The sequence below is a fragment of the Lynx rufus genome, unplaced genomic scaffold (genome assembly GCF_022079265.1).
Source record: "Lynx rufus isolate CCGP_SWC_20201006 ecotype Redwood Valley unplaced genomic scaffold, mLynRuf1.p SCAF_12, whole genome shotgun sequence".
In the NCBI taxonomy this organism is placed as follows: Eukaryota; Metazoa; Chordata; class Mammalia; order Carnivora; family Felidae; genus Lynx; species Lynx rufus.
In genome coordinates, this window is record NW_025814826.1 from 48,588,695 (window position 1) to 48,615,563 (window position 26,869).

Here is a 26,869-nt window from a genome sequence, read left to right on the forward strand (position 1 = left end):
CGCGGACCCGAGCGGCGGCGGCGGCGGCGGCGGCGGCGGCGGCGGCGGGAGCCCGGGCGGCGGAGGCGGGCGGAGGGAGGCGGCGGCGGCGCGCAGAGACGCAGAGCGGCAGCGGCAGCATGTCGGCCGGCGGAGCGCCAGTCCCGCCGCCCCCGAACCCCGCCGTGTCCTTCCCGGCGCCCCGGATCACCCTGCCCGCCGGCCCGGACATCCTGCGGACCTACTCGGGTGCCTTCGTCTGCCTGGAGATTGTAAGTGGGGCAACCTCGGCGCGTCGCCCGGGGAGCGAGGACCGGCAGCGGCATCCTTGCTTCCCGGGGCTGGCTCCCTCTGCCCGCGCCCCAGCTCCCTTGCATTCGACGTGGCCTTTACCTGCGCCCCTCCCGGGGTCCTGCCCTCTCCATGCCCAGAGCAGCCCGAACCTGGGCCCTCTCGCCTGGCACCTGTTACGCTGGCACCTGCTCTCCCGCTGGCGACAGAAATGGCCCCGAGGAGCGAGCAGACGGCCCAGCGCCGGGGCCAAGGATTGGGGTCTTTGAGAGGGGAAGGGTGCTTGGGCTTGGGGCGCCGCGGAAGACCCCCGGTGGCTTGGCCAGGGGCCGCGCTTGGCTAGGGCAAGGGTAGTAGGCTCTCTGGGCCTCGCCTGTTGCTAACCTGCCATTTTGTTGGGTGGTGCAAAGGTGTAGCCGATGACTGAGTGACCTGAAGGCTGCCACGACGTGAAAAGCCGGAGGCGGGAGGTGCCAGGAAGAGAAGGCGGGCTTAAGACCTGAGCCTACCCACCCCCTTCCCTTTCCATTGTTAGTGCCCTTTGGATTGGGGAAAGGAGCAGAGCTCTGGAGGCAGGGCAGGGAAAAAGGTCAAGTGAACCGTGCCCTTGGCAGTTTCTAATAAAGTGGGCCTGAGAGTGGCTGGAGCGTTGGTGGGGGAGGTACAGAGGTGGCTGTCAAGTTCCTCGCTGCCTGCCTTTGCGCCTACTGGCTTCCTAGCCGACCTGTGCAAGTCGACACTTCACAGCCCACTTTGTTGGGCCTAGGTGAAGGTGAGGTCACCTGCCCTGCCGTGCACCTTATTGGGCTAGAGATTTTTTTAAACCTTTTTAAAGCTATTTTGTGGAGTTGGAAGCTTTTGGAGCTCCTTGTGGACCAGGGGGAATGTGCAAACATAAATTGGGCAACCCCAGGTTACATCATGCCCTGAGAACGGCAGATCCAGAGTGCAGTGCTAGCCAGTCCCTGCCCTTCCTGTAGGCTGATGTTGTTTGTTCCCTATGGAGTTTTCATCTCTCTTTTCTCACCTCCTCTGAGTTTGCATAACCTGGATTTGGCGCTTCGGTTTCGCTTTTGTGCTTGTGGGGCCGGAACGCCTTGTGAACATTGGTTTTCTGCCCTATTGTGTGAAGGTGGCTAAGGCGTGCTAAGTTAAGTTTAGCTCAGATTTGAATCTGCAAAAGGAGACAAGTGAGTTACAGGCTACGACATCAGTAATCGGATCGTGACTGCAAGGCTGGAAGAGGCTGGTTTTGAGTCTGAGCCCAGTTCAGAAGCATCTGAATGCTTGGGATGAGGCGCGGGCATCCATGTGAGGAGAGTAGAGAGGGGATGGCACTGGGCCCGGGCACCGTTGTGTGCGTGTGTGTAGGAGGGGGAGACACTCTTAGAACGGTAGAAAGCTTGTATAAGTTCTGGGCTGCTTTAGTCCCATGTTCCTCAAACTCTACTCATTTGCATATCGCTTTTAGAAGTTTTTGCCATATCTGCATTCCACCTGTTCTAGGATTTACAGAATGTTCACTTCGATTCACTTTCTAAACTTCAGTACCTACTTTAGCCTCATCCTAAGCAACAATATACATGAATTCTCGAATTTGATATACTGGGTATATTTTTTTAATATTTACTCAAATATATACTTTCGCGTTTGCATACATGTATGCATACATGTAAAGATATGTAAGGATACATGTATGTATATAGGGACCTGTATACATACATATGCAAAGAAGGCTCAAACACGTGCCATCACATCAAATACTGTGCCAAGGGCCATCTGTGGTCTTGTCATACTTTTGGAAACACTGCCTAATTCTGTGGGAAAAAAGTGGATGTGATTTATTTTCTCTCCCCTGCCCCCATATCTCTTTATCTAGCCCAGGAGTTAGTTCTCAACTCTGCTGTACTTAATTACTTGGGCAGCTTTTAAAAATACGGTGGCTGGCCCAGACTAATTAAATAAGAATCTCTGGGGGAGCGCCCTGAGTCGGCTAGGTTCTTCTAAAAGCTCCCCAGAGGGTCTAGGGAACACATGGCTGGGAACCCCCGAGGGCGGCCTTTACCAGGGCTCTGTGGACAAGACAGCCCTCATGCAAAGCCAGAGCTTCTACCCCTCCCCATTCTAACAGGGACCCAGGCCCAAAGAAGTATCCAGACTGTTCCCCTTATCTCTTCAAGTTTTTTTGTTGCTTTAAAGTGTTCCGTCTCCCACGGCTCCTCCTCAGAAATTCCTCTGCCTGTGAATGAAACGTGACAGTTTGCTAGGAGCAGTTCTAAACTCCAGGTGATCTCCTTTCTGGGGGCCTCTTCCAGTGTTTCTGGATATCCCCAAACTCCTTCTCAATTTTGGCCTTCTGTTCAAATGCATTTGTCTTGGTGAGTTTTCTTTTTGCGTCTTGTTGCCATCTAAAGCTCTATGTGGGAAAACAGCAGTTGACAAGTGGGCTGGGCTATCAGCAGCTGACTAAGCTAATGAAACTGTGATCTTGGAGTTCACTTCTCACACTAACTGGAAACTTTGCTCAGAAAATTCAGTGTCACAGATGGTGCCTATACTTACTGTGGTGAGTACTCAGTAATGTATAGAATTGTCAAGTCACTGTGTTATACACTGAAACTAATAGAACGTTGTATGTCAACTATACTTCAATAATAAATTTTCTCAAATTTTACATTAAGAATTCATTTTCATTCCCTCTTATTATATCCATGCATAATCTCTCAAGTGTAAGCCGTTTATTGAGAGATAATTCAAAAGATGCAAACAGTGCCTGCCTAATGGCACCAGGTAAGGCAATTTATAGCACTGGCTTCATAGGTGGAGAATATTGCAACCACATAGACGTGGCATGGTTTTTTGGTCCACTCCCAGATGTGTGGTTCACTCCCAGATATTTAGGTTGTCAGCTCCTATGTTTTTGCCCTGAGCTATACTTACCAATGCATGCTTGCCTTGAAGAGTGTAATACTAAGTTATTTTTGCAATGCTAAGTCTTTTAGTTTAGGATGCAAAACATCACCTTCAAAGTTACATTTTCAAATTCTCTCAGTGTTTCCTGGTTTAGTGTTTTCTAAGTCTTTTGTCAGGTACTGATTGAATACCTACTGAGTGCAAGACACTCATCTGGGGGGGAAAAAAAAAGATGGTAGACCCTTCCTTACCTGAAAAAACATCTAACCTAGTTGAGATGATCTGCATAAAAATAACTGCCATTCAGGGACGAGGTAAATATGGAGAGTGAGCTACAGCTAAAGTGTTTTCCAGGCAGGTCTGTTTATAAGAAAATGAACGTCAGAGCATCTGTCCTATGGGGCCGAACAAGATACTTGAGGTCCCTGTCCTCAGTGAGCTTACCTTGTATAATCCACAAGATAGATCAGATGTTACAGTTAAACATGGAAAAGAAGAAAGGTCAATATGTTGAATTCAGTGCGTTGCATGGTTTCGGTGTTTGGGAAACTATCCACATTCCCCAAGATATTCACTAGCGTTTTTCTTTATTCACATGCTCTGACCTGCAGTGGTGTGGATGTCCCAATAACTTTCACTCATCTAACAAATAATTAAGAATCTGCTATGCATCAGGCCTTATTTTATGCCCTGGGAATAGGATAATTAACATAGCTCCTGCCCTTAAATTCGTGTATAGTGAAGTATACAGTCAAGAAAGAATTCCAGTGTCTGAAGTGATAAAATTGGTCATGAAAAGTACTATTGAAAAACGGGGTAAAGCACATCCGGCCACTGGGGAGTCCGAGCCAGGCAGCTCGCATGAGATGGTGACACAGGAGTTTAGTCTTAAGTGATGAGTAGACATTCAGTAGACAAGAAAAGTGGGAAAGAGAATTCTAGGTAGAAACAAGGGCATGTGTAAACCCTAGAGACAAGACAGACCATGGCACGAAAGTTACAGCAACTGTTTGTTTTTGTTTTTGTTTTTTATCTTTTCTAAATTTTTTTAATGTTTATTTTTGAGAGAGAGACAGCAAGGGAGCAGCAGAGAGAAAGAGAAGGAGACACAGAATCTGAGGCAGGCTCCAGGCTCTGAGCTGTCAGCACAGAGCCCAATGCGGGGCTCGAACCCATGAATCACGAGATCATGACCTGAGCCAAAGTCAGAGTCGGATGCCCAACCGACTGAGCCACCCTGGTGCCTCTGGTTTTTTATTTTTTTTACATGACTCATGGGAAGGTGGCAGAAGAAGGAGAAAGAGCAGAAAAGGCCCGAGTTGTGATTTGCTGAGAAGTGACTGGACCAGGCATCACATGGGGAGCTGCTGAAGTCCAGGGGCAAATGTGATCGTACTTGTGTTTTAGAAATCTTTGAGTACGGGCACCTGCGTGGCTTGGTCCAGTCAAACGTCTGGCTTCAGCTCAGATCATGATCTCATGGTCCTTGAGTTTGAGCCCTGCATGGGGCTGTCTGTCATCAGCACAAAGCCAGCTTCAGATCCTCTGTTCCCCTTTCTCTCTGCCCCTCCCCCACTCATCCCCCACCCCGTCTCAAAAATAAACAAACATTCAAAAAAATCTTTGGTGAAGTTTGCTGATAAAACAGAGGCTGAAGGCAGATCAGTTAAGGGACTTATGTCAGTGGTTTGAATGAGGGATAATGACAATGACAAATGACAGAAGTACAGAAGAAGAGAGATCTGACCTTTAGAAGGTCAACCAAGTATGTAAAGTTTGACATGTTCTGAAGTGAAACTACGGTAAACTTTAAGATGTAACTCAGAGGAATTACGGCAGGAGCACAAAAGTTAAAGGATGGGGAGGGAGGGGCTCTGGAGCAGGCGTGCACAGAGAAACCTGTGGAAGAGATTTCAGGTTATTGTCAACCCGAAGTTTTGACATAATACTAACATATAAACAGATGTGTAGGGTTTTCTTTTCTTGCCCAGAAAATAGATTTGAGTTGCACAGGGACATTGTGTGTTTGCAGCGGTGAAGAGGGGCTCTCTGTGGGTATGTTTCCTTCTCTGTGGGGGTTTTAATTCTCTAAGTAGGATTTTCCTTTTTCCTCTGGGTTAGAAATCTCCAGCCGTGTGAAAAGAGTCCTTAAAACTGCATAAGAGAAAAGGAACTGATGCCCTTGCCAAAGATTATTTTCGGCACTTGCTTCGCCCTGACTAGCAGCCCCTTACAAAATAGGAAGAACTACAGCTCAGAAAAAGTTACATCAGTTTCCTGAAACTCTTCACCTGGAGCTCCAGAGGAAAAGGTCAAGGACAGGAGATTGGTTTTGCAGAGCCCTACAGAAATGTTGGACGTGGTGGTAGGAGCCGTGGCCGTGGCATGTCTGCGTGGATGTGTCCGCATAGAAAATACTGCGTAATGACAAGGACAGGGACCGGGCTGTCATACACAGTATTGTGCATGCGCAGCACCTAACCCATGCTATCTGATCTGGAGGACGGTCTGGACGGTGTGTGAAGATATTCTAGAGAAACTGGCTGGAGTGGACAAGGGCAGCTTTGAGGTAGATGTCCTGAGCAACTCTTAAAACATCATGGTTCTTCTCCAGGAATCTGCAGTCTGACCTGAATTTCCTGTGTCCTCTCTAACATGAAAGGGGCCATGTCCTTTCATATGTGACATTCTTAACTTTTGTATAATGGCTTTCAGAAGGAGGGAGGTAAAAAGCAAGAAAAGAGGCATGAATGATCTGTGTGGTCCTTGCTGACATCAAGGCATTGACCTGCATGAACGTTTTTAACCTAGGTAATAACTAGTTACCTGCAAACAGGAAAAGAGGATTTAAAAAAAAAAAAAAAAGAAATCAAGGGCAGTTATAAGTAAGAATAAAAAGGGGCCAGAATTTGTTTCTCCCCTATAAAGATGCACTTTCCATTTTAGGACCTTAAGTAGCCTCAGCTACTTAAGAAATTGAAATGGAAATTTGGGGCAGATGGGGAGGAAAGGCCTGTAGTAACAAATGCTTCCCAGCCTCCTCAAACATATTTTTGAAATTTTCAAATGTGAATCTAAAAAGCAAAACTTCCTTTGCATTAGTGTGTTTTGTACCTAGGCCCCTTCCGTATATGCTATTTCCCATTGCTTCCCGGAACTTGTCTTGTTCTCCTTTCTCTGATTTAAAACAAAAACACCTTGCCAGCTTGTAGCTCTGAATCAGAACTGCACCAGGGCTAGTCCGGGGCCAGGACCAGTTTGGATGGATGTCCGCATGGTGAGAGAACAGATGGGGATTGATGGAGGGCTCAGGAGGGGGTCGGGTAAGGCACAAGATAAACACCACCCTGGTCAAGAGTTCCAGTCGCAGTTGCAGGAGAATAGGTGAATTGAACACATTTGAGGCTCGAAGAAGAGTAAAAATGGAGTGTCATGAGCTAGACTGGCAAAAGCTGCCACCTTCCCCATAACTTTCCATCCCCGCCTCCTGAGATCTTGCTAGTACAAGATCTGGGTGGGTGTTGCCAATAATAACTTAAAAATTGAGAAGTACATGTTCCTGCTTCACTAGACTTCATGCCGATTTTTGAACACCCACCATGTACCAGCGAATGAGCTAGGCTCCAGACAGCAGTGTGTTCTTAGCATCTCAGGCTGCACTTCTGGATCATTTTCTTCTAGAACCATTCATTACACATACCGGTTGGTTTCCGTTTCTTTCAGGGAGAATGCAGTTGAACGTCTCCTGTAGAAAGCACTGTCCTGGGTTCTGAGCGTACAGAGATATTTAAGGCAATGCTGCCGACTCTGACCTCACAATCCGGTGGGCAAACAGCCATATGAACCCATGATTTCAAACCAGTAGATGTCAGTGCTACAGAGGATACACCTATCAGTAACCATGGAAGGACCAGGTGGTAGCATCCAGCCAGGGAAGTCTATGTGGAAGACGTGCTGCCAGAGTTTAGTTATCCAGAGAAGACTTTGATGGCAGCATGCTAGGCAGAAGCATGAACCAGTGTGATGAACTCGTGTGCAGGGGGTAAGAGACCAGAGCCCGGAGTGCCAGGCGAGGATGGCTGGGGAAGCAGCAGTGCCGGGAAGAAGGTGAGCTTGGAGTTGACTACAGTCCCACGGTGAACGAATTTATATACTTATGGGCTGCCTTGCAAGCACATCTATCTGCTGACCAAAGTATGTTCCCAGTTAAAAAAAAAAAAAAAATCTTGGAATACAGGTTATGTATAAAGAGCTAACTGTAGATCATCTATTCATTAGACTATAAATAGTCCCAACATACTAAACACTCTTTAACCATGTTTAAACCAAGTTTATTTATTTATTTTGAGAGAGACAGTGAGGGAGCATGAGTGGGGTAGGGCCAAGAGAGAGGGAGAGAGAGAGAAATTCAAGCTCATGCGTGGAGCTTGACGCAGGGCTTGAATCCACAAAACTGTGAGATCATGACCTGAGCTGAAGTCAAGAGTCGGACCCTTAACTGACTGAGCCAGCCAAGTGCCCCGATATTCTGAACTTTTGGAGGGCACAGACTCCTTTGTGATCCTGATGAAAGTTGTGTCCTCAGAAAACTGCACGTGCACTTTACCCAGCTGGATGTGACTTTAGGGAGTCAGCACTCCCACATCCACCAAGCGACTCCATAGCAAAAGGGTAGAAACCCTTTGGGGGAGACACAATAGCATAGTATCGAGAGCATAGGCTCTGGAAGCCAGGTGTCAGTTCGAGTCTCATTCTAACATTTATTAACTGTGTAACTTAGGGCAAATTATTAATGGCTATCTGCTTCAACTTATCTGTAAAATGGGAGTAATAATAGTAATTATCTCTGAGTGTTTGTGAGGATTAAGTTGGCACAAATAAAACCCTTAGAGCAGTTCTTGGAACATACGCATTCAACAAATGCTGGCTAGTATTTCTTTTATCCTCATTAGCTTCAACCTCTTTAGTCAAACTGACTCTATAAACCAGACTAAGAGACCATTTTTTTTTTCCTCTAGGCTTGCCGGTGGGTTCATTCTCACTGCTACAGTGATGAAATGCTCAATATATAAATTTTTTTAATGTTTATTTTTGAGAGAGAGAGACAGAGCACAAATGGGGAAGGAGCAGAGAGAGAGAGAGGGAGACACAGAATCCGAAGGAGGCTCCAGGCTCTGAGCTGTCAGCATAGAACCCGATGCAGGGCTTGAACTCACAAACCACGAGATCATGACCTGAGCCGAAGTCGGCGCTTAACCGACTGAGCCACCCAGGCGCCCCTGAAATGCTCAATATATAAATTGCAGGAAAATTGGAAACTTTCTGTTATATACAGAAAGTTCCAAACAATTAAATATTTCTCCTTAGGGGTAGTCTAACCAGTCTTTCCTACCTTCAGATTCACTTACCTTTCCCTGTTCTCATTCCAAACATTGACTAAAAATAGGTCAGAGTAGGGACTGGCCTGTTTACTTAGTGCAATAATAAGAGTGCACTAAGGTGAAGGTGTCAGATTGGTTTGAAAACTGTCAGCTAAGATGTTGGAGGGCATGTTTAAAAGCATGCTATTAGGAAATAAGTGACATTTGAAAAGACATAGGCTATTTGCAAAATGAATCCTTTCGAGACACGAAACCATCCAAATAGGAGAAAAGTCGCGAAGTGTGTCATTGCACAGCCAGGATGGCCAGAGTTGTTTCTGGCACAACACCCTGTTTTCCTGCGGGGTTACGGGTTTTCACCCATCCACCGTTTCTAGTGAAAACACGTTTCAAGTCCAACTCGGAGGGCTCAGTTCAGTGTGATGGGCGGATGAAAACGTCCGCGACTTTCTTATGGGAAGGCTTCAATCGAGTCACACCCTCGTGGGCTGCAGGAGCCAAGCTGAAGTGGTCAACACATGGGAAGCCACAAAGGAGATCTGTGGTTTCAGGGATGTGTAGCAGTTTAACAACTGCAACTCGACACAGACATGAAAACTCCAGGTGGCTGCCAGGGACCCCTGAATTTGAGCGCAGAAGGGAAGGGGAAACTGAGACACAGGGGAAGGCTGACACCTACTTCTAGGAAATGTTTGCCTTTGCAACATACCTGGAAGTCTGGTTGTCTTTTTGTTAGAGCTTGAGGTACAGAGTCATGCACCCCAGCTTTGTTCCTGAAAGAAATGTCAAAATGTGGTGCACTGGGGAGTTTTGTGTGTAATTATCAGACTTTTCAGGACACTAGAGTGATGGAAGGCAGTGATAGACAAGAGGTCAGAATGTGGATTCAGATCCAAGAAGAGAAAACGTGGGCGGACACAGCACCCCATCCTTCTTCGCAGTGTGTATGCTGTGCAGTTGCTACGATACTTTATCAACTGTTCTCCCTCAGATTTTAACCATTTTTGACTCTGCTTTTCACCTCTACAATCAAGGCTCCCTCCAGAGTCACCTCTACTAAACAGGGATGCTAATATTTACAGTATGGCTGGTAAATGCTCTCAGCTTAGTAACACCCAGGATTAGAAGAGGTGAGTGTAGTGAGCATTGGTAATATTATTAAAAGATGAGTTGTTACAGTTGCAGCCAGGTTGGGAAGCTCAGGAGAAGGGGAAGCTTTTGGCGAAAGGAAGTCATGAAGTGAGGAAGAAAAAACTGTGTCAGAGCCCTAGTGACCTATATGCCAAAGTGAGTCTGTGCAGTGAGGAAGGTGGAACTCTATAGTGAGCTTAATTACGTTCTCTGACCCGTCCCTCCAGTGTCTCCCATAGCTACCGTGGTGAGCAGGACTTAAATCCGGATTTCACAGACTTTTCAAGCCTGGGATGTGGAGTATGTTTACGTGGGGGAGGGGCATTCGCACCCCTTCCTCCCTCTCCTGCCCCCTTCCCACACAACACACACCGCGAATGAGGAGGCGAATCTGTTCTCTTTCCATGTAAGTGCTTGGTTTCCTTCCCAAGCCTTTGAGGTGTTGGAAGGGCTCTGGTTTTGAGTAAGAACGGTTTATCTGTACTGTTTCACATCAGCATCTGCTGTCAGAGCCCTGATCTGCTCTGTAAGCCTGCTTCAAAACCCGCCTCCCTGCCTCTCTTTCTCCATGCCTCCCATTAGATTTCTTCTCTCCTCTCCCAGCCTCTCAGAGCACACTGCATGGAGCTCTTTTTATAGCACTCGCCACAATCTGCTCCGGAATCAGCTTTGATGGTGTCTGTTTCTCCCTAATCTAGAGCTCCAGGATACAGAACCTCGCCTTTTTGTCTTTTTTCCCCGAGTATTCTTCTGCAGTACCTGGCAGTAGATTTGAGGTCAACTAGTTTGAGATCCAGTCTGGGTTTATTAAATGTTATGCCTAATTCTGGGGGATCATATAGCCCTTCTTCAGAGGGTCAAATTTATCATAATCCCTGTAGCATATATTTATGCTTTAATATCTGAATCTGCCTGCCCCTAATAAACAGGTTCTTTATTACCCTGGTTGAATGAATAGATATTTATTAGTGATGTATATTCCTTAAATAGTATTTAAAGTAACATAAGTTATTTGTGGTGGGAGAGTAAGAAAAGGTTACCAGAAAGAGGATGCTGAGAATAAAGGAAACAATTTGAAGATCTTATCACCTTCGGATATTTAGTAGACAGTATGAAAGAGTAGAGAATCTTTTTACCAGGAACATTATTTCTTTCGTAACAACTAATCAGTTTGTGGTTAAATTTTTTAATGTACGTTAGTATTCATGACTTAGATTTATTTCATAAAACTTTGTGGGTTGATTGTTAATTTGTTTATTGTTATTTTTTTTAATTTGAAAGCAGGACTTCAGGTATACCAGAAACCACAACTGTAAATGTAATGATTGGTGCTTTAGTTATCATACTCAAGTGATAATTCATTATGCTTTCAAAAATATGTTTCAAAGTGGTAGTGAATTGTATGACTTGGCCTTTGTGGAGAAACTTGAATTAAACTTGTGGTTTTGACTTTTAGCGACTTGTGCAATTTGGATATTATCTACACACTTAAGCGAGATACATGGGATTACTGTTTGTTAATATGGGGAGCTCTAGCTGTTCTTGGAAACTTGGAGCTTTTTTTACTAAACAAATATGGGAGAGCCTTCTGCCTGCCAGACAGACATGTTTCTATGAAATCACTTCCATGTATATGGTGGGGGGGGGGTGGGGGAGGGAGGGGGTGCTGATTCCTACTTGCCTATAGGTTTCTTCAGAACAGGTGTACAGCCTCAGCTTTTGGGTCACCAAATCCAGCCCAGTGCCTGACTGACAGTTAGGAAGCGATCATTATGTTGATGGATGAATGGCTTAGGATGCAGAGGCCTATAAGGCGGCTGGCTGCCAAGAAGGTCTCATCGTGCAGTTGGCGTGGAAGCCAGGACATTTACAATTACAATTACATCAGTATAACATATCCATACAGGGAGCTTGCCCAGGGGACAGGGTACCTGAGCATGGGGTGGGACTCAGGAAAGACTTTGGGGTGTTGTCCTCTTCAAGATGAGCTATGAGTGGAAGTTTCTCAAATACTCATGGGGAGGGAATGACATTCTCGGCCAGCATATGTGAGGCCACTCAAATGTGAAAGTGCTTTGTCTTTGGACTATGGATTTTTTTTCTTTAATATAAAATGTGAGGGGCTTAGTGGCAGGAGACAAAGATGGGAAAGACAGGTTAGAGCATAAAGGGCCTGGAATGCCATGCAAAGGACGGGTAGCCTCTATTAGCAGTAGCATAGAGGAGAATTGCTGTGGTTAGGTTCGTGAAACTGGCCGTCTTCACCCCAACACCATTCCTCCTCCTATGATGTCTCACTCACCCCTAGTTGCCCAAACCAGAAACCTGGGTTTCTTCGTTATCTGTTCTTTTGCTGGCATGTTCCCTACCTGCCACCATGCCTACTTCTGGGCATGAAACTAGAAACTGGAAACATTCTAGTTTCTGTCTAATCCACTCACTTTCCTCTGTCCTCCGTGCCCGAGTCTGGACTGTGCTCTGTGGCTTACAGTCTCCTCTGTGGTCCCCCAGCCCTGCATCCATTCCTCTCCAACCCTGTCGCTCTCTGGCCAGAGAGAAGCATCTAAATACATGTTAGATGGTGCTCACTCCTGCTCAGGCATTCTGTGGCCTCCCATTGCCTTTGGGAGAACGCAGGACCCTTCAGCTCAGCATCCAGCCCTCGCCTGTGGCCACCCCCCCATGTGGTCCCTGCTGCCCCTGTAGTGCTGGGCTCTGCCCCTCAGCTCCCCACCCCCCATCCCCCCCACTCCCAAGTCAGGGCTCATCTCCAGCAGGAAACAGCCTTCTCCTCCCACCTCTACACTCCCTAGCTTTGTCTTTTGGGTTGCTGCTACTGGGGCGTATTTCCTGTCTTTTCAGCTCTGGATTTTTAGAGCCCTCACTCGGTGAACCTGCAGTGCCCAGTATTTGCCCAATTGTGACAGGTGTGAAACAGCATTTTACACACTTACTTGTCTCTTTCCTGTAAGAGGCCAGGTCTCCTGGCGGAGACCAGGTGTAGCTTGTTGACCATCTTATTCCCAGCATCTGGAACAGTCCCTGACAGGCAGCAGCTACTTACTGAATATTAGGTCTGTGCCCAGCACGCAGAAGAGTATCAAAAATCAGGTAGACCTTGTTCACTACCACGTACAGCAGCTGCGGCTTTTACTCGACAGATGGGCAATAATCTCACATGTTCAAATAGGCCATGATAAGGACGGACACGTGGCCACTAGCGCTGACAGGTTAGAAAGTCATGGCTGATCTGTGCTAGTAAACTCTCTGAGAAGTGGTAAGAGCGGAAGCCAGAGGTGTGAAGAGTCACAGCAAGGATAGGAGGTGAGGACCAGGCACAGATGAATTTGCAAAAATGGTTGACTGAAGAGTAAATAGTTAGAAAGGCCACGGGGTCAAAGGAAGATGTTTTTAGGTGATGCAAGAGTTCTGTGTCTGTTCATGGACTGAGGATGAGCATCCAACACGGAGGCAGGTGCAGAAACAGGTGTGGCTGCAGGTCAGACCTGTGCATGGAAGCTCTGGCCTTGCCCTTGAGGAAAGCAGGTGTCTGTGTAGGGGGCTTGCAGCACGTGTACAGGGGTCTGGGGGGAAACAAAGGTAGAGGTAGAGGTGTAAGCATGGACGTTCAGTTCTGTTGCCCACTCCTGTGACATCTTTCTTTCTTCCTTCAGCTGTTCGGGGGACTCGTCTGGATTCTGGTTGCCTCCTCCAACGTTCCTCTACCTCTGCTACAAGGATGGGTCATGTTCGTGTCCGTGACGGCTTTTATCTTTTCCCTCCTCTTCCTGGGCGTGTTCCTCTCTGGCATGGTGACTCAGATTGATGCCAACTGGAACTTCCTGGTAAGGGATTTTTAAGTCTATTTCAGGAAAATGAGAGAGACGTATAAATATCTTATTCTGTCCTGAAATGCCTGATCCCCTCTTCGATCCCCAGTGAGAGAGAGAGGTCTGACCACCGGGTCTGCTGTGCTAGTGCCTTGCTGGACAGCAGGGTCCCTCTTTGTGAAATTTCTGTCAATAGAGCCGAGCAATCTGTTACTCCTTTATGAGTTAGGTGACCTTTACTCAAAGACTCTTTTGTTTCGTACAGTAAATGAATTGCATTACAGTTATTGAACTATCGAAGAGATGCTTTTGGGGGATGGATGCTATGACATACATCTTGAAATTTTCCATTGATTTCTGCTTCAGATATTAAATATATATATCCTTTTCAGAAAACAAGGAGCGATATATTCTCTTCTCTAAATACTTACAAAAGGGGATAGTTTGTATTTATTTTTAATTCCTGTCCTAAATTATTAAGAATTGGTCAATTTTAAGAGATGAATTTACAATCAACATAACTTTAAAAATTATGACACCATTAAATTGGATCCACTTACTTTCCCTTTTCCCATATAACATAGGGGTCCTTTTTCATGCTTATGCTTATTCATTCTCTGGGACTATTTCATAATGGCCAGTGGAGGTTTGAATTCCAATCCGTTGGTAGTTAGAAATTTAAATCAAGCCTTAAATCAGGCTTATATTGTTCCTTTCAAGTATGGTAACATTGTATTCATCAGCTTTAGGACAGAGGCTAGGCATATTAAAAAAATGTTGTTTGTTACAGAGTCTTAGAAGAACCATCATCCCAAATGTTACTAGCAGTGAAGTCTAGTGAATGTGGCTGCCCATTAACCCAGCCCAGGGGCAAATGGTTAGTGTAAAAAGTTAAGGAGGAAGTGTGGTACAGTGGTTATAATCCTGCACAGGCTTTGAACTTAAGTCTGGTTTGCTTAATAACTATGTAGCCTTGGGCAAAATATTGAACCTCTTTGGCTTTCAATTTCTTCCTCTGTAAAATGGTAATAATGAGGGGCGCCTGGGTGGCGCAGTCGGTTAAGCTTCCGACTTCAGCCAGGTCACGATCTCGCGGTCCGTGAGTTTGAGCCCCACGTCAGGCTCTGGGCGGATGGCTCGGAGCCTGGAGCCTGTTTCTGATTCTGTGTCTCCCTCTCTCTCTGCCCCTCCCCCGTTCATGCTCTGTCTCTCTCTGTCCCAAAAATAAATAAAAACGTTGAAAAAAAAATGGTAATAATGATACCTACCTCCCTTAGATGCCGTTAAGGAATAATGGCATGAATGCATTCTAAAGCGCTCATCAGCTTTGTGATTTATAGTAAGTGATCAGCAATTGTCATAATTCCATAAATACACAAGGCTTGCAGTTTGAAACTTTAAAAGCCCTTCTGTTGAGGGATGCCTTGGTGGTTTAGTCGGTTAAGCATCCGAATTCGGCTCAGGTCATGATCTCATGGTTTGTGTGTTCGAGCCCCACGTCAGGCTCTGTGCTGACACCTCAGAGCCTGGAGCCTACTTCACGTCCTGTGTCTCCCTCTATCTCTGCCCCTTCCACTCATGCTGTGTCTCTCAAAAATAAATAAATGGTAAAAAGAGGAAGAAGAAGAAGAAGAAGAAGAAGAAATAAAAATAAATAAAAGCCCTTCTGTTGAATTACTAAATTGTACACCTGAAACTAATGTTATACCGTATGTTAACTAACTGGAATTTAAATAAAGACTTAAGAAAAAAACATATTCTCATTCTCTCTCTCTGTCTCTCTCTGTCTCTCTGTGTCTCTCTCTCTCTCTCTCTCTCTCTCTCTCTCTCACACACACACACACACACACACACACACACACACACAGGAAGTCCTGTTTCTGAGGTTGCTGCTGCAGTGTGTTCCTACATTTTTGCCTTGATTTCTCATTAATGATGAGAAAATATTTCTAATAAATGGTCAAGTGATGAAGATCAGAAATATCAGTCTAAGTTATAGATAGACACTCAATCTCCTCTCCCTAATTGCCTGGCTTTCCTGTAATAATGTATGAATGAACCATCTATACCTAACATTGGTACAGCAGCAGCCTCTTTTAGTATTAGGTTCAAAGATGGTGTTTGGCCACCATGTACCAGTATAGCCTTCAGTCCTAGCTAATACAGTCACTGCCGCCACCCTGCTACCTCTTCCCCAGTGCTGTGCTCCCCATCATCCTGGCCCTTCCTCTGGGACTTTCCCGGACTGCCGAGTAGCTCAGCAACTAAAAGGTTAATGCCTGGAAAGGTAGTGAGTCTCCAGGAGCCTGCACTGCCCAGCGTTCCTTCTAACTGGTTGATGCACATGCTGTACCAATCTTTAAATGTTTTGCCAACATCACTCCTGGTTTTATTAGACATACAATCTTTTTTTCATTTATTTAATTTATTTTCAAATTTTATTCAGATTCTAGTTAGTTAACATATAGTACAATATTGGTTTCAGGAGTAGAATTCAGTGATTCATCACTTGCATACAACACCCCGGCTCATCATAACTAGTGCCCTCCTAATACCCATCACCCATCTAGTCCAAAAAAACAAATAATCCAGATATGAAAAGGACAGAAGACATGAATAGAAAGTTTTCCAAAGAAGACCTCTGGATGGCTGACAGACACATGAAAAGATGCTCAACATCACTCATCATCAGGGAAATACAAACCAAAACCACGATGAGGTACCACCTCCCACCTGTCAGAATGGCTAACATTAACAATACAGAAAATAACAGGTGTTGGCAAGGATGTGGAGAAAGGGGAGCTCTCTTGCACTGTTGTTGGGAATTCAAACTGGTACAGCCACTCTGGGGAATAGTATGGAAGTTCCTCAAAAAGTTAAAAATAGACTACCCTATGATCCAGAATTGCACTACTAGGTATTTAACCCAAAGGATACAAAAATACAGATTCAAAGGGGTATGCACTCTGATGTTTAGAGCAGCATTGTCAACAATAGCCAAACTATATAAACAGCCCAAATGTCCATCAGCTGATGAAAGGGTAAAGAAAAGGTGGTATATATACACAAAGGAATATTACTCAGCCTTCAGAAAGAATGAAATCTTGCCATTTGCAACAGCATGGATGGAGCTAGTGTGTATTATGGTAAGTGAGAGAAGTCAGAGAATGACAAATCCCGTATGATTTCACTCATATGTGGAATTTAAGAAACAAAATAGATGAACATATGGGATGGGGGTGGGGAGGGGAGAAAGAGGGAAACAAACCATGAAATACTTGTAAACATCTGTTTTCCTTTTGTTTATATTGAGTCTAATTTTTGATATTGAGTACGTTGTTAATATTCTTATAAATGTATTAGGTTTCCTAAACTTGTGTTCCTCCCCCCGAGCTGTAACGTTATATCTGTTGTTTGGGCAATAAAATGTAAGAGTGGGTTTTGGTTTTTTGGTTTTTTGTTTTTCCTAATTAAACCACTTTATGGAAGAGGCCGTTGAAATTGGAAGACCTCCCAGTCTGTTGCATGGTCCCCTGCAGAGTGTATCCTGTGGTTTTCTTAGCTGCGGCCGTCCACTCTGAGGGAGCGAACGGTGGTGGCCACACACAGCACACGGTGCAGCGGGGTCACTGCGCAGCCTGGTGACGGCAGCCACGTTTTACAAGACCTGGCTCACGCCTTCAAGGAGCAGACTTAAACACTTGCCATGTTTCCAGAGGGCCCCTTTTGTTTCTCCTCTTGTGTGATTTTCTACATAATCAGTCATTTTTTGACCACATGGCTGCTTTTGGTGGGTTTCGTAACCTATGTTGTGTACTCCTAGCCAGAAAGAGTTTTGAGCCAAACGTACTGTGGGAGTTGCCACCAGATGGTAACAACTTTTAATTGCTGTGTTCTGGAACTGTTAGACATTAACTGCTCAAAAGATAATCATTTCCCCCAGTGGTGACAGTTTAATGCTACCTGCATACAATGCACAAAGGAAGCAGAAATACATTTTGATGAAGAATTTATTTTCTAAAAGTATTTGTTGTGGGATATTGACTAAAATATTCGTAGCTTCTAACTGCTGTTGATCATGAGATTGAGTTAACATCTGTGGTGGTAGATGTCCTCAGTATTTTTCCCCAAGCTTTCTAGCTTCGGTATAAATGATGAAATAAAAATATAATATGTAATATATGTAATAACCTATATTAAATGTGAAAAACTTGCCCTATTCTGAGAAAAGAAGCAGGTTTTCATTTTGAAATGGTTTTTCTGTACTCTGTGTGTGTGTGCGCGTGTGTGTGTGTGTGTGTAGAGGAAATAACACCATTCTGTCTAACTTTAAACAAGGGATACCATACTTATTTTCCACTTTTGGAGAGGAGGGGTGTGAAGGAAAGATATATTTTAGGAAAATAAAAGCTACAAAAAGAAGTCCTGTACAATTAAACAAATTCACTTTATTCCCCCAACACAATTGACCCACATTTGCCCATTATGGACATCACTTAATACTGTGAATGTCTTGATCTGTATTTTCTGTCCTGACACTTCATTTACTTATTTGATCTTTAGGTCGATTCCTATGGGACACCATTTTCTCATTTTTTCAGATGAGAAAGCTGAGGCTCTGTGTGGCCATCACCCCTTTTCACGCTGCCGTTGCAGAAACCAGGATTCCCCTATTTATAATGTAGCTTTTTTTTTAACTAGTAAAAATTTCACCTTGAAGTGTGGAGCAAAACATGGGCTTAAGATAAGAATATGGGGGGGGGGGTGTCATTTGTTGCTGAAAAAAATCAAGCTATGCTTGAGGCCATTTACCTGAGCAAAAGGTGAAGACAAGTGGGCGGCACTCTGGGGTGTATGAATATTGGAAAGTTTGGCAGGAGAGCAAGGGTATGCAAAGGAGACTCAAAGAGGATGGGGCCATCTGCTGATGGGGACGTGCCAAGGACTCAGGACAGGTGGTTCCCAAAGGGTGGTCCCTGACCAGCCGCAGCAGCGTCAACCTGGGAACTTGGTAGAATGTAAACTCTCCCATCCTACCCAGACCTACTGAGTCAGGAACTCAGAAGGTGGGGCCCCATAGTTTGTGTTTTAACAAGTTTTTCGGATGATTCTGAGGCATGCTTACCTTTGAGAACCACTGGTTTTACATAAACAATCTGCGTTGTCCAGAACGAGCAAAATGTGTGGAAGACCTTCTTGCACACATTCCACACAGAACAAGAGTTGGAATAAGATGACGAGGATGGCCAAATCCAGTGGCGGGGGATCTTTACTGAGCACCTAATATGTATCTGGCCCTATCCTAGACCCTAGCAATAGAGTGGTGAACAAGACAGGCCTGCAGTGGCTCTCAGAGTTTGTTGTAGCAGGCAGTGGCATTAAAGAAATGATTACACGATTGATGCATTAATCAAAATGATGTTAATGGCCAAGCAGGGAATGCTCAGGGTACTAGAAGAACATATCTGTCATCTCGGGTCCACTGGGAAGCAGACTGTAAGATGGATTTAAAAGTGCAAGAATTTTTTTTCTTTTTTTTTTTTAGAAGGAGGGGAAGAGATAACACCTGTCAAAGGTAATGGGCAAGGAAGTAGGATAAAGCAGGAAAGTCTTAGCGTGGGATGTAGATTGGCAGTCTTGGCCAAATTAATGAGAAGCTGAAGAGCACAGTCCTTCCTTCAAAAGTCTTGTATTGGGCAAAAGTGGCCAGGCACCCAGCATCCCCACTGGAGCATCATTAGCTGGGGGCTGCCGGGAGGAATGTGGCATTGGCTGAAACACAGCAGTAGGTCCCCAACCCACTGAAGCCGGAGCTGTCAGCTAATGCCAGGTTCGTTCTTAACGGGGAGTGCGTGCAGTGCGTGATTACAGAGGCTACTGTCCACTTCTTGCACCGGTGGACCCACTTCTCTGTGTCGGAGGAACTGCTCCTCCAAGGTTCTCTTCCTGAGTGAGCACTTAGGCCAGATGGACAAAGCACAGCCCCTCTAACTGGCATTGGTCTCAGGGCCACAACCGGTGCCCATCATCTCCCTCCTCCACGAGCCGTCTTACTGCCCTTGCTCGACACTCAGGTCTGCTGGTCTCGGTGGTTTACCTGGCGGTGTCATCCAAACCCTCCTTCCTGAGGGTGGCTGAGCCCCTGGTAACCATATCCTTGTTTTGCTGCAGCTGTCCATTTTTAGTCCCAACCGGGCATGAGAGTTCCAAGAGCAAGATCACCTGAGTTCCACATGCACTGCCCTCCTATGTATCTGCAGCCTTCCCTTCCCTTGATGATACGGGCAAGCTACCCTTGTCAGGATGGTGATTCCTTCTCTTGCCTTTTGTTCCCCAAATTCACAGGCAGGCAGCATAGCTTATAGCTCAGTGGGACCCTTGCTGTATCCTCCAGCAGGAGTATACCCTTTGGGGGACCAGGGCCTCTGGACATGCAGAGCTCGGAGTCGCAGGGGCAGCAATCACAAAGTCATCAGGTTATTGGGAGTAATAGTAAGTGGAGAAATTCCTGCTTCTACCCCTCGTTTCCCATTCTTTCAGTGGGGATATAACACCATGTAGAAAACTCATGTGCCCTATACCTACCGCATCCCAAAAGATGGCCACACGTTCTGCAAACTGTGCCTTTAGCCAGTCATTCCGTCATGCTCTCAGGCCAGCAGCTTCTAAATGGTGCACTATGATACAACTCATGGTCATGGGCCCATTCCCACTCTTCCTGTGCTGAGAAGTTGGTCATTTGGTCACATGCTCTGTTGAGTAGATGCCTGTGAATCAGGCATTCTGTAAGTCCCTGTATAGCGGTGGTGGCTGAGGCTTTCAGGAAAGGAATAGCTAATACAAACTCAAAATGAGTGTTTGATTTATGAGAATAAACCATATGCCTTCCAGGAAGCTAGGAGCCCAGTTTCATCAATTTGCTACCAGGTAAGGATTGTGCTATATCAAAGTCTCAGTTAGTCTCTGCTGTTGGCAGGTTCAACATTCAGAAGAGGCAGTAACTAAATCAGCTTTGGCGATTGGAAGTCAATGCTACTGGGCGTTACATAGCCTCCTTCTCCCAACTATGGTCATTCTGCTCTTGGGCCCATAATGCCAGTAATCAGGTGGCTGGTGACAAAGCCTGGCTTGCATCAACTGGCTGGGCCATTTTTCTGTGTGTCATTCCATGCCTGGATGCTGCTGGTGGGCATCACCATGTGACAGACAGATCGCACTTCACACCAAATCCCATATGTCCATCTCCCTGCTCCGTACTTCCTTGTCTCAGAACTTTCAGTCTTTTATTCTCCCAGGGCCCTGACCATTACCACTGACCATGAGTCTCTGTATATCCTCACTCTGGGCCACTTTGTTTTCCAAACAAAGTACATGGCATAATGCACCATTCACAGTTCAACCCATTAGGAAAATATTCCCTAACCACTGTCTTTCAAAGCCAACCCTGACTGTGGCTACAGTGCACATATGATACAGCCACTGTCCCTTGTCACCTTGCAGCCACGAATCATGCCACCATAAAGAAGCGCAGGTGTTTTCTTTCTCCTTCAGCTAGACATAAGGGAACCCCTCCTTCATGTGGCCACAAGTGAGTGAGGAAGGGGGACAGTTCCATTGTGGTAGGTGATTGGGGGTTCAGGCTAGCACCTGATGTGCCCTCTAGCCCGGCTCAGATTGATCTCTGATGTGCCACCCCATCTTAAGGATTGCTGTTGACCTGTTTGACTTACTGGGTGGTAGTTTTGACAGAATTCTGTTCATGGTGGGACGTTCTGAATACTTAGTCCTTGGTGTCTCAAGTCAAAATGCTCCTTCTCCACGTGGGCCCCATAGAACATCAGGAGCAACTTGCTTTACAAGGACATGTAACCCCTTACTGCAGGTTACCTGCCTGACTCTAGAACTCCAAGCGCCTGCGTGGTGATTTTCTCTCCAGTGTTGCCATGAATTCAATTCTTTTCCTCCAACACCTTAGGGTACATGTGGCCCTAGAATAATATGGGTAGCTGGACAGCATGGCCTAAGCCAAACAGAGTTAGGAGTGCACGAAGTTTACTGGATGGTTAACACCATGAAAGATGAAGAGGGAAGGAAAAGGGTTGGACACCACAGGTCGATTCTGATACTCCTGAAAAGGAGGGAGAAGGTAAAATTAGACAAGAATAGGAAGTTGGTGGGAGGCGGGGAAGGGTGCAAGTGGTAATTGGTTGTGGGAAGAGTCTCTCCAGCCACACAATACTGTGTGTAAGGAGCATCAGCCTTGAGGCATAGAGTGCTTCCTAGCACCAAAGGCCACCACCTTGAGGCCGAAGTGGCCGATATTCAGAGATGTGAGGGTGGCAGGAGATGAGGTTGGTGAAGATGATGAAGGCCGCATCGGACCAAGAGTGGCAGGCCATGTCACCAAACTCCTCACCTCTTCAAGGTAACGTGAGCTGCTCCTGAGGATCCACCGCAGTAAATTAGTTGAGTGCCTAATGATCTCAAACATATCCTCTCAATCTTTGTTACTAATTGAGATCCAGCTCTACTATTTTTAATCCCTAAAAGTAGTCACATGTGGACTTTCATCAATTAACATTGTTGAATAACTACATATATCTGAGCATTTCTCCTCTGGACTAAACACATGGTCAGTATGTAACACTGTTCTTAAAACTTTTGAAGGCACTGGTCAGTTAGCTTATGAATTAGGTGTTCAGTAGAAAGAATTTTTAGCGTGTACCTTTAATTCTCACTCCTGATGAGTTAACTTTTCCTTATTATTCTAGGCAGGGTAAGAACAATTCCTATGGATAATTTTGTTCGCTGAATGGGCATTTACAAAGGCAGAGCTGTGTTCTTTCTCTGTAACGTTGCTGTATCAGTAATAGACCATGTGATAGAGGGAAGAAAGTGGACTTTGGAACCAGACAGACTTATGTGGCTTTGAGTTCTCCTTTCAGAAGTTCATCTTTGTATGATTTTAGAACAGTTATTTAATTAGGGGTGCCTGGATGGCTCAGATGGTTGAGCATCAGACTTGGGCTTGGGTCATGATCTCACAGTTCGAGGGTTCGAGTGCCATGTCAGTCTCTGTGCTGACAACTCAGAGCCTGGAGCCTGCTTCGGATTCTGTGTCTCCCTCTCTCTCTGCCCCGCCCCTGCTTATGCGCGGTCTGTCTGTCTCTGTCTCTCTCTCTCTAAAAAATAAATAAACATTAAAAAAAATTGTTTTTAAAGAACATTTAGTTAATTAAAAAAACAAAAAATTACTTGTTTGCAAAATGGGAATAATAAATGGTAGTTGTAAGGATGGATGATAATGAGTGTAAAGTACCTGGTATCTGGGAGCTGCTGACAGACACACACAGCAGTGTGTCGATGGATGTCATCAGTTCACGTAAGACGATGTGAATTCCAGTAGAGTCGTGCCTCACAATGCCAGCAATATACGAAATCACCTGATGACAGTTAACTTTTGTATGAGAAGTTCCTGTACTTTTTGTAGAAGCCTATGATATAATATTTGCTTTTTTAGAATATCAGGAGATACGTTATTAAATTCTGTGATGTCATAGGTCGTCTGCATTTTTCAGTGTATGAGGTGACAGTCTCGTGGATGAAAATCATAATTGCTCAGAAATAAAAGACTTAATTATAAATGTGTGTATATTATTACATAACTGTATAATGTACTACAGTAATATTATCTAGTAACTATAAGAACAAGGTGTAATTTTTTTAAGTTTATCATTTATTTTGAGAGAGAGAGTGTGTGCGTGAGTGCGGGAGGGACAGAGAGAGAGAGAGAGGGAGAGAGAATGCCAAGCAGGCTCTGCACTGTCAGCACAGAGCCCGGTTGGGGACTCAAACTCACACACCATGAGATCATGACCTGAGCCAAAACCAAGAGTCGGATGCTTAACGGACTGAGCCACCCAGATGCTTCAAACAAGGTGTAATTTAAATGTTGTTTTACTTGAATTTTAGGAACAGCATACGTTATTCCTTTTTTATGTTAATATTGATCTCTGTGGCACCTTACTCTATGCTGAAATTACATATTTTACTGGAAAATTCAGTGTAGCAGAAGGTTTGCCACTACCGATTACGGTGAGTCGGTTGATTTTCCTTTGGATTTTGATAGCTTGACGTTGCTCAAGCAGCCAAAGCAAGTGGTGAGTATGGTGAAGGATTGACTACATGTTCTAACCTTCCTGAACCTAAACCTCATCAACTGAAATAAGGAACAGGGGGGAAAAAAGTACTACTTTTAATTGTAGCTGTCTTTTTTTTTTCCTCTTTCAGGATTTTGCGTATCATTTTACCGTGTTCGTCTTCTACTTTGGAGCCTTTTTACTGGAGGCAGCAGCCACATCCCTGCATGACCTGCATTGCAATGTGACCACGGCTGTGCAGCCACTCTTGAGTGATAACCAGTATAACATAAACGTAGCAGCCACAGTGAGTGTCGAGGAGTCCCGGTTACCAGCACCCACCCCTGCCCTGCGTTCGCTGTCATGGTCTCCCAGAAGCTCCTCAGGCAGCAGTAGTTTTCTCTAATAATAGCCATTGGCATTAAACATATACTAGCTAAGTATCTATGTAATAACCTGCTGGGCAAAGTACTGCTGTTACCCCTCATGTTGTAGACAATGACATTGAAGCACAGAGGCTGACGTTCGTGTAAGATGACAGCCAGTCCGTGGTTGTGGCTGGTATGGTACAACAACCAAGTCTACCTTGTGAAAAGAATTCCTTGTGCTTTTTACTTCCTGTAACTCCAGACATGGTAATTCATCTTAATTATAATTGTAATTCCTTTCAATTCAGTGAATATTTATGGAGAGCCTAGCACGAGGTAGGTAATTTGCTGGGTTTTGGGGACAGGGATGAACAAGGTGCAGTTCCTGCCACTGGGGAAAGTCCCCGTGAGTGAGGGGGTGAATACGCCAGCCAGTACGATAGATGACAGATGAAATACGTGCCGTGGAGAAATATTTTGATTTTTTTTTATCTTCCTTAATTCATAATACTTAAGTGAGTTTGTTGTTTTGTGTTGATATGGGGAATTTGAAGACATATTATTTCTGTTTTTATAATCTTGAAAATGCCAGAAATCCAACTTACTCCCTGAAATGTGCCGATATTTAATATGACTATATAGCAAGTTAGTGACGCTCAAGTTTTACTCTTCTATGCAGACAGCACATACAGACATCCCAGGACTCCCCATGTGGTCATTAAAATCTCTCTGGAGCAGCGCTGTCCGGCAGCACTTACTAAAATGGTAGAAATGTTCTGTGTATGCACTATTTGATATAGTGGCCACTAATTAATCCAATTAATCCATTCATTTTAATTAATTTACACTTCAATTTGAACAGCCACATGTGGCGGTGGCCGTCCTATTGAACAGCACAGGTCTAGAGTCTGGGTTTCAAAGGGGAGAGCTGTGATGATTCTAAGACCTCCTATCATCCCCTGGGTTCTCAAGCCTCTGTTACAATTTGTCAGAATTCATTGAGCATCTCCAATGATTAGACTGATTATAGATTGCAGCAGAAAGGAGCATGGCTCCAGCTTTGACAGGCTTATAGTTTAGATCAGTGTTTTTATACTTTCTTTTATAGGAAATGAAACTGTCTCATTTAATGAAACCTTACTGAAAACCCAATGAATATAGAAGGCAAGAGCACAGATGCTCTAGTTGGATTGGGAGAACACGTCCTTCCTTGTCTTAAGCCACCTCTGTCGGCCTCAGCATCTCTGAGGCACTTTCGTGAGATCCTTATTACCAAAGACCACAGCTAGAAAGCCACTGGACTTTTAACAATTTTATGAAGTGAAGAAAAGTTCAGGGCCTTGGAGTTGACTTTTTTCCTACCAGGTGTCCTTCCTATTCGTCCTCAATTCTCACAGAATTTTCCTTTACTACTTCCGTCCCCTCCTTTTTAGTGCTGCAGGCTGTCTTCGCACTACCTGCCAGATCCTTGTACTAGCACCAAATTGGTCTATTTATAGTTGCCTTAAGATCCTACTTTCATAAGAGTAGCAGGTGCTCAAGGACTTGATGATCCATGTCATTAATTTCTCACTAACGTTCCTTCGTCCCAGGAGCCCAGTTTTCAGTGTTGCCATGTTGTGATTCCATTGTGGCTGACGCTCTTCTGTGACTTTGTCCCTGTTATCCTTCCCTCTCTCTGTGCCTAAGGGAAACTGCCTTAGTAAACCTCTACATGCTTTCCTTCTACATTACATAGCAGCGCATCCATATGTTCTCATAGGAGTAAACCTTTAGTTTCTGAGTTTTAATCATACCTAAATGTATGATTTGTTCTTTTGTAACACTATATTGAGTCCCTCACTTTATTTTTTATTTCAATATACCTGAGAGAGGAAAATTCGTTTTTGTTAACAATAGATATCAACAGTGGTCATTCTCATTCAGTAGACGATGTCTAGATTAGAGATGCATCAGAGAGACAACCAGCAGAAGGCGGCTGGGGAGAATAGCAGAATGGCAATTAGAGAATGGTCACGTTCTGTAGGTGAATCCGATATTCCCTCTCAGAGCTGGAGTTTTCTGGTAAAGGATTGCTGCACTAAGTCTTAATGTTTTATCACATTTAATTGCTTTGTCTTATAGTTTTCTATGGATCATGAATTCAAAAAGGATGAGGAGAATAGCTACGGTTTGTTTATATGCACGAAATGCACTGATGTACACGTAGCTGTTGCTAAAGAAATCCTTGTCAAATAGTAAGGACAGTAATTCAGAGTTCAGTGCGGGTTTCAGAAGTATCTCCCACGCCAAATGAATCTGTTGATTCATTTCTATGTGTTTTCTTTGATTACTTCTAAAATCCCTTTCCACTGTCACCGGTAGGATTTTATATATCCTCCAGTTCTCATACTTGCACTTTTCTTGGCCATGAGATCACTGTATGAATAGACACCTCGCAGCGAATTTTTGAATACAGTATTGAGAGTTTCATAAATACTTAACAAGTGAGTCCAGCGTGTGAACAAACGTTAAAGCTAGGCCTGTCCACAAACGAAAACATTATTAGGGGCTAGAATGTTGAAAGGAAGGGTTAATGATGTGAGGGGATTAGATGGTAGTACAATCATCAAAAAGATGAATGAATATAAACCATTTCCGTAAGTGTTGAAGTATCTTTAGGTACTTCAGTCTTCAGATAAGTTGTTCCTTGGAATGAGTAGGTTTTTCTAAAATTAAAGTCAGTGTTATAAATCTGATGTGAGCTTTTGTTTCCTTTTTCTTAGATTTTTGCCTTTGTGACGACAGCCTGTTATGGTTGCAGTTTGGGTCTGGCGTTGCGAAGATGGCGACCGTGA

General features: G+C 44.7%; 1 protein-coding gene across 1 annotated transcript; it reads left to right on the plus strand.

Moving 5' to 3' along the window:
• The first annotated feature begins 119 nt into the window (after positions 1 to 119).
• On the plus strand, positions 120 to 26,869 carry MAL2 (mal, T cell differentiation protein 2). The gene is made up of 4 exons (XM_047073801.1): positions 120 to 251; positions 13,370 to 13,540; positions 23,816 to 23,971; positions 26,798 to 26,869. The coding sequence occupies exons 1-4, from the start codon at positions 120 to 122 to the stop codon at positions 26,867 to 26,869; spliced, it is 531 nt and encodes a 176-aa protein (XP_046929757.1).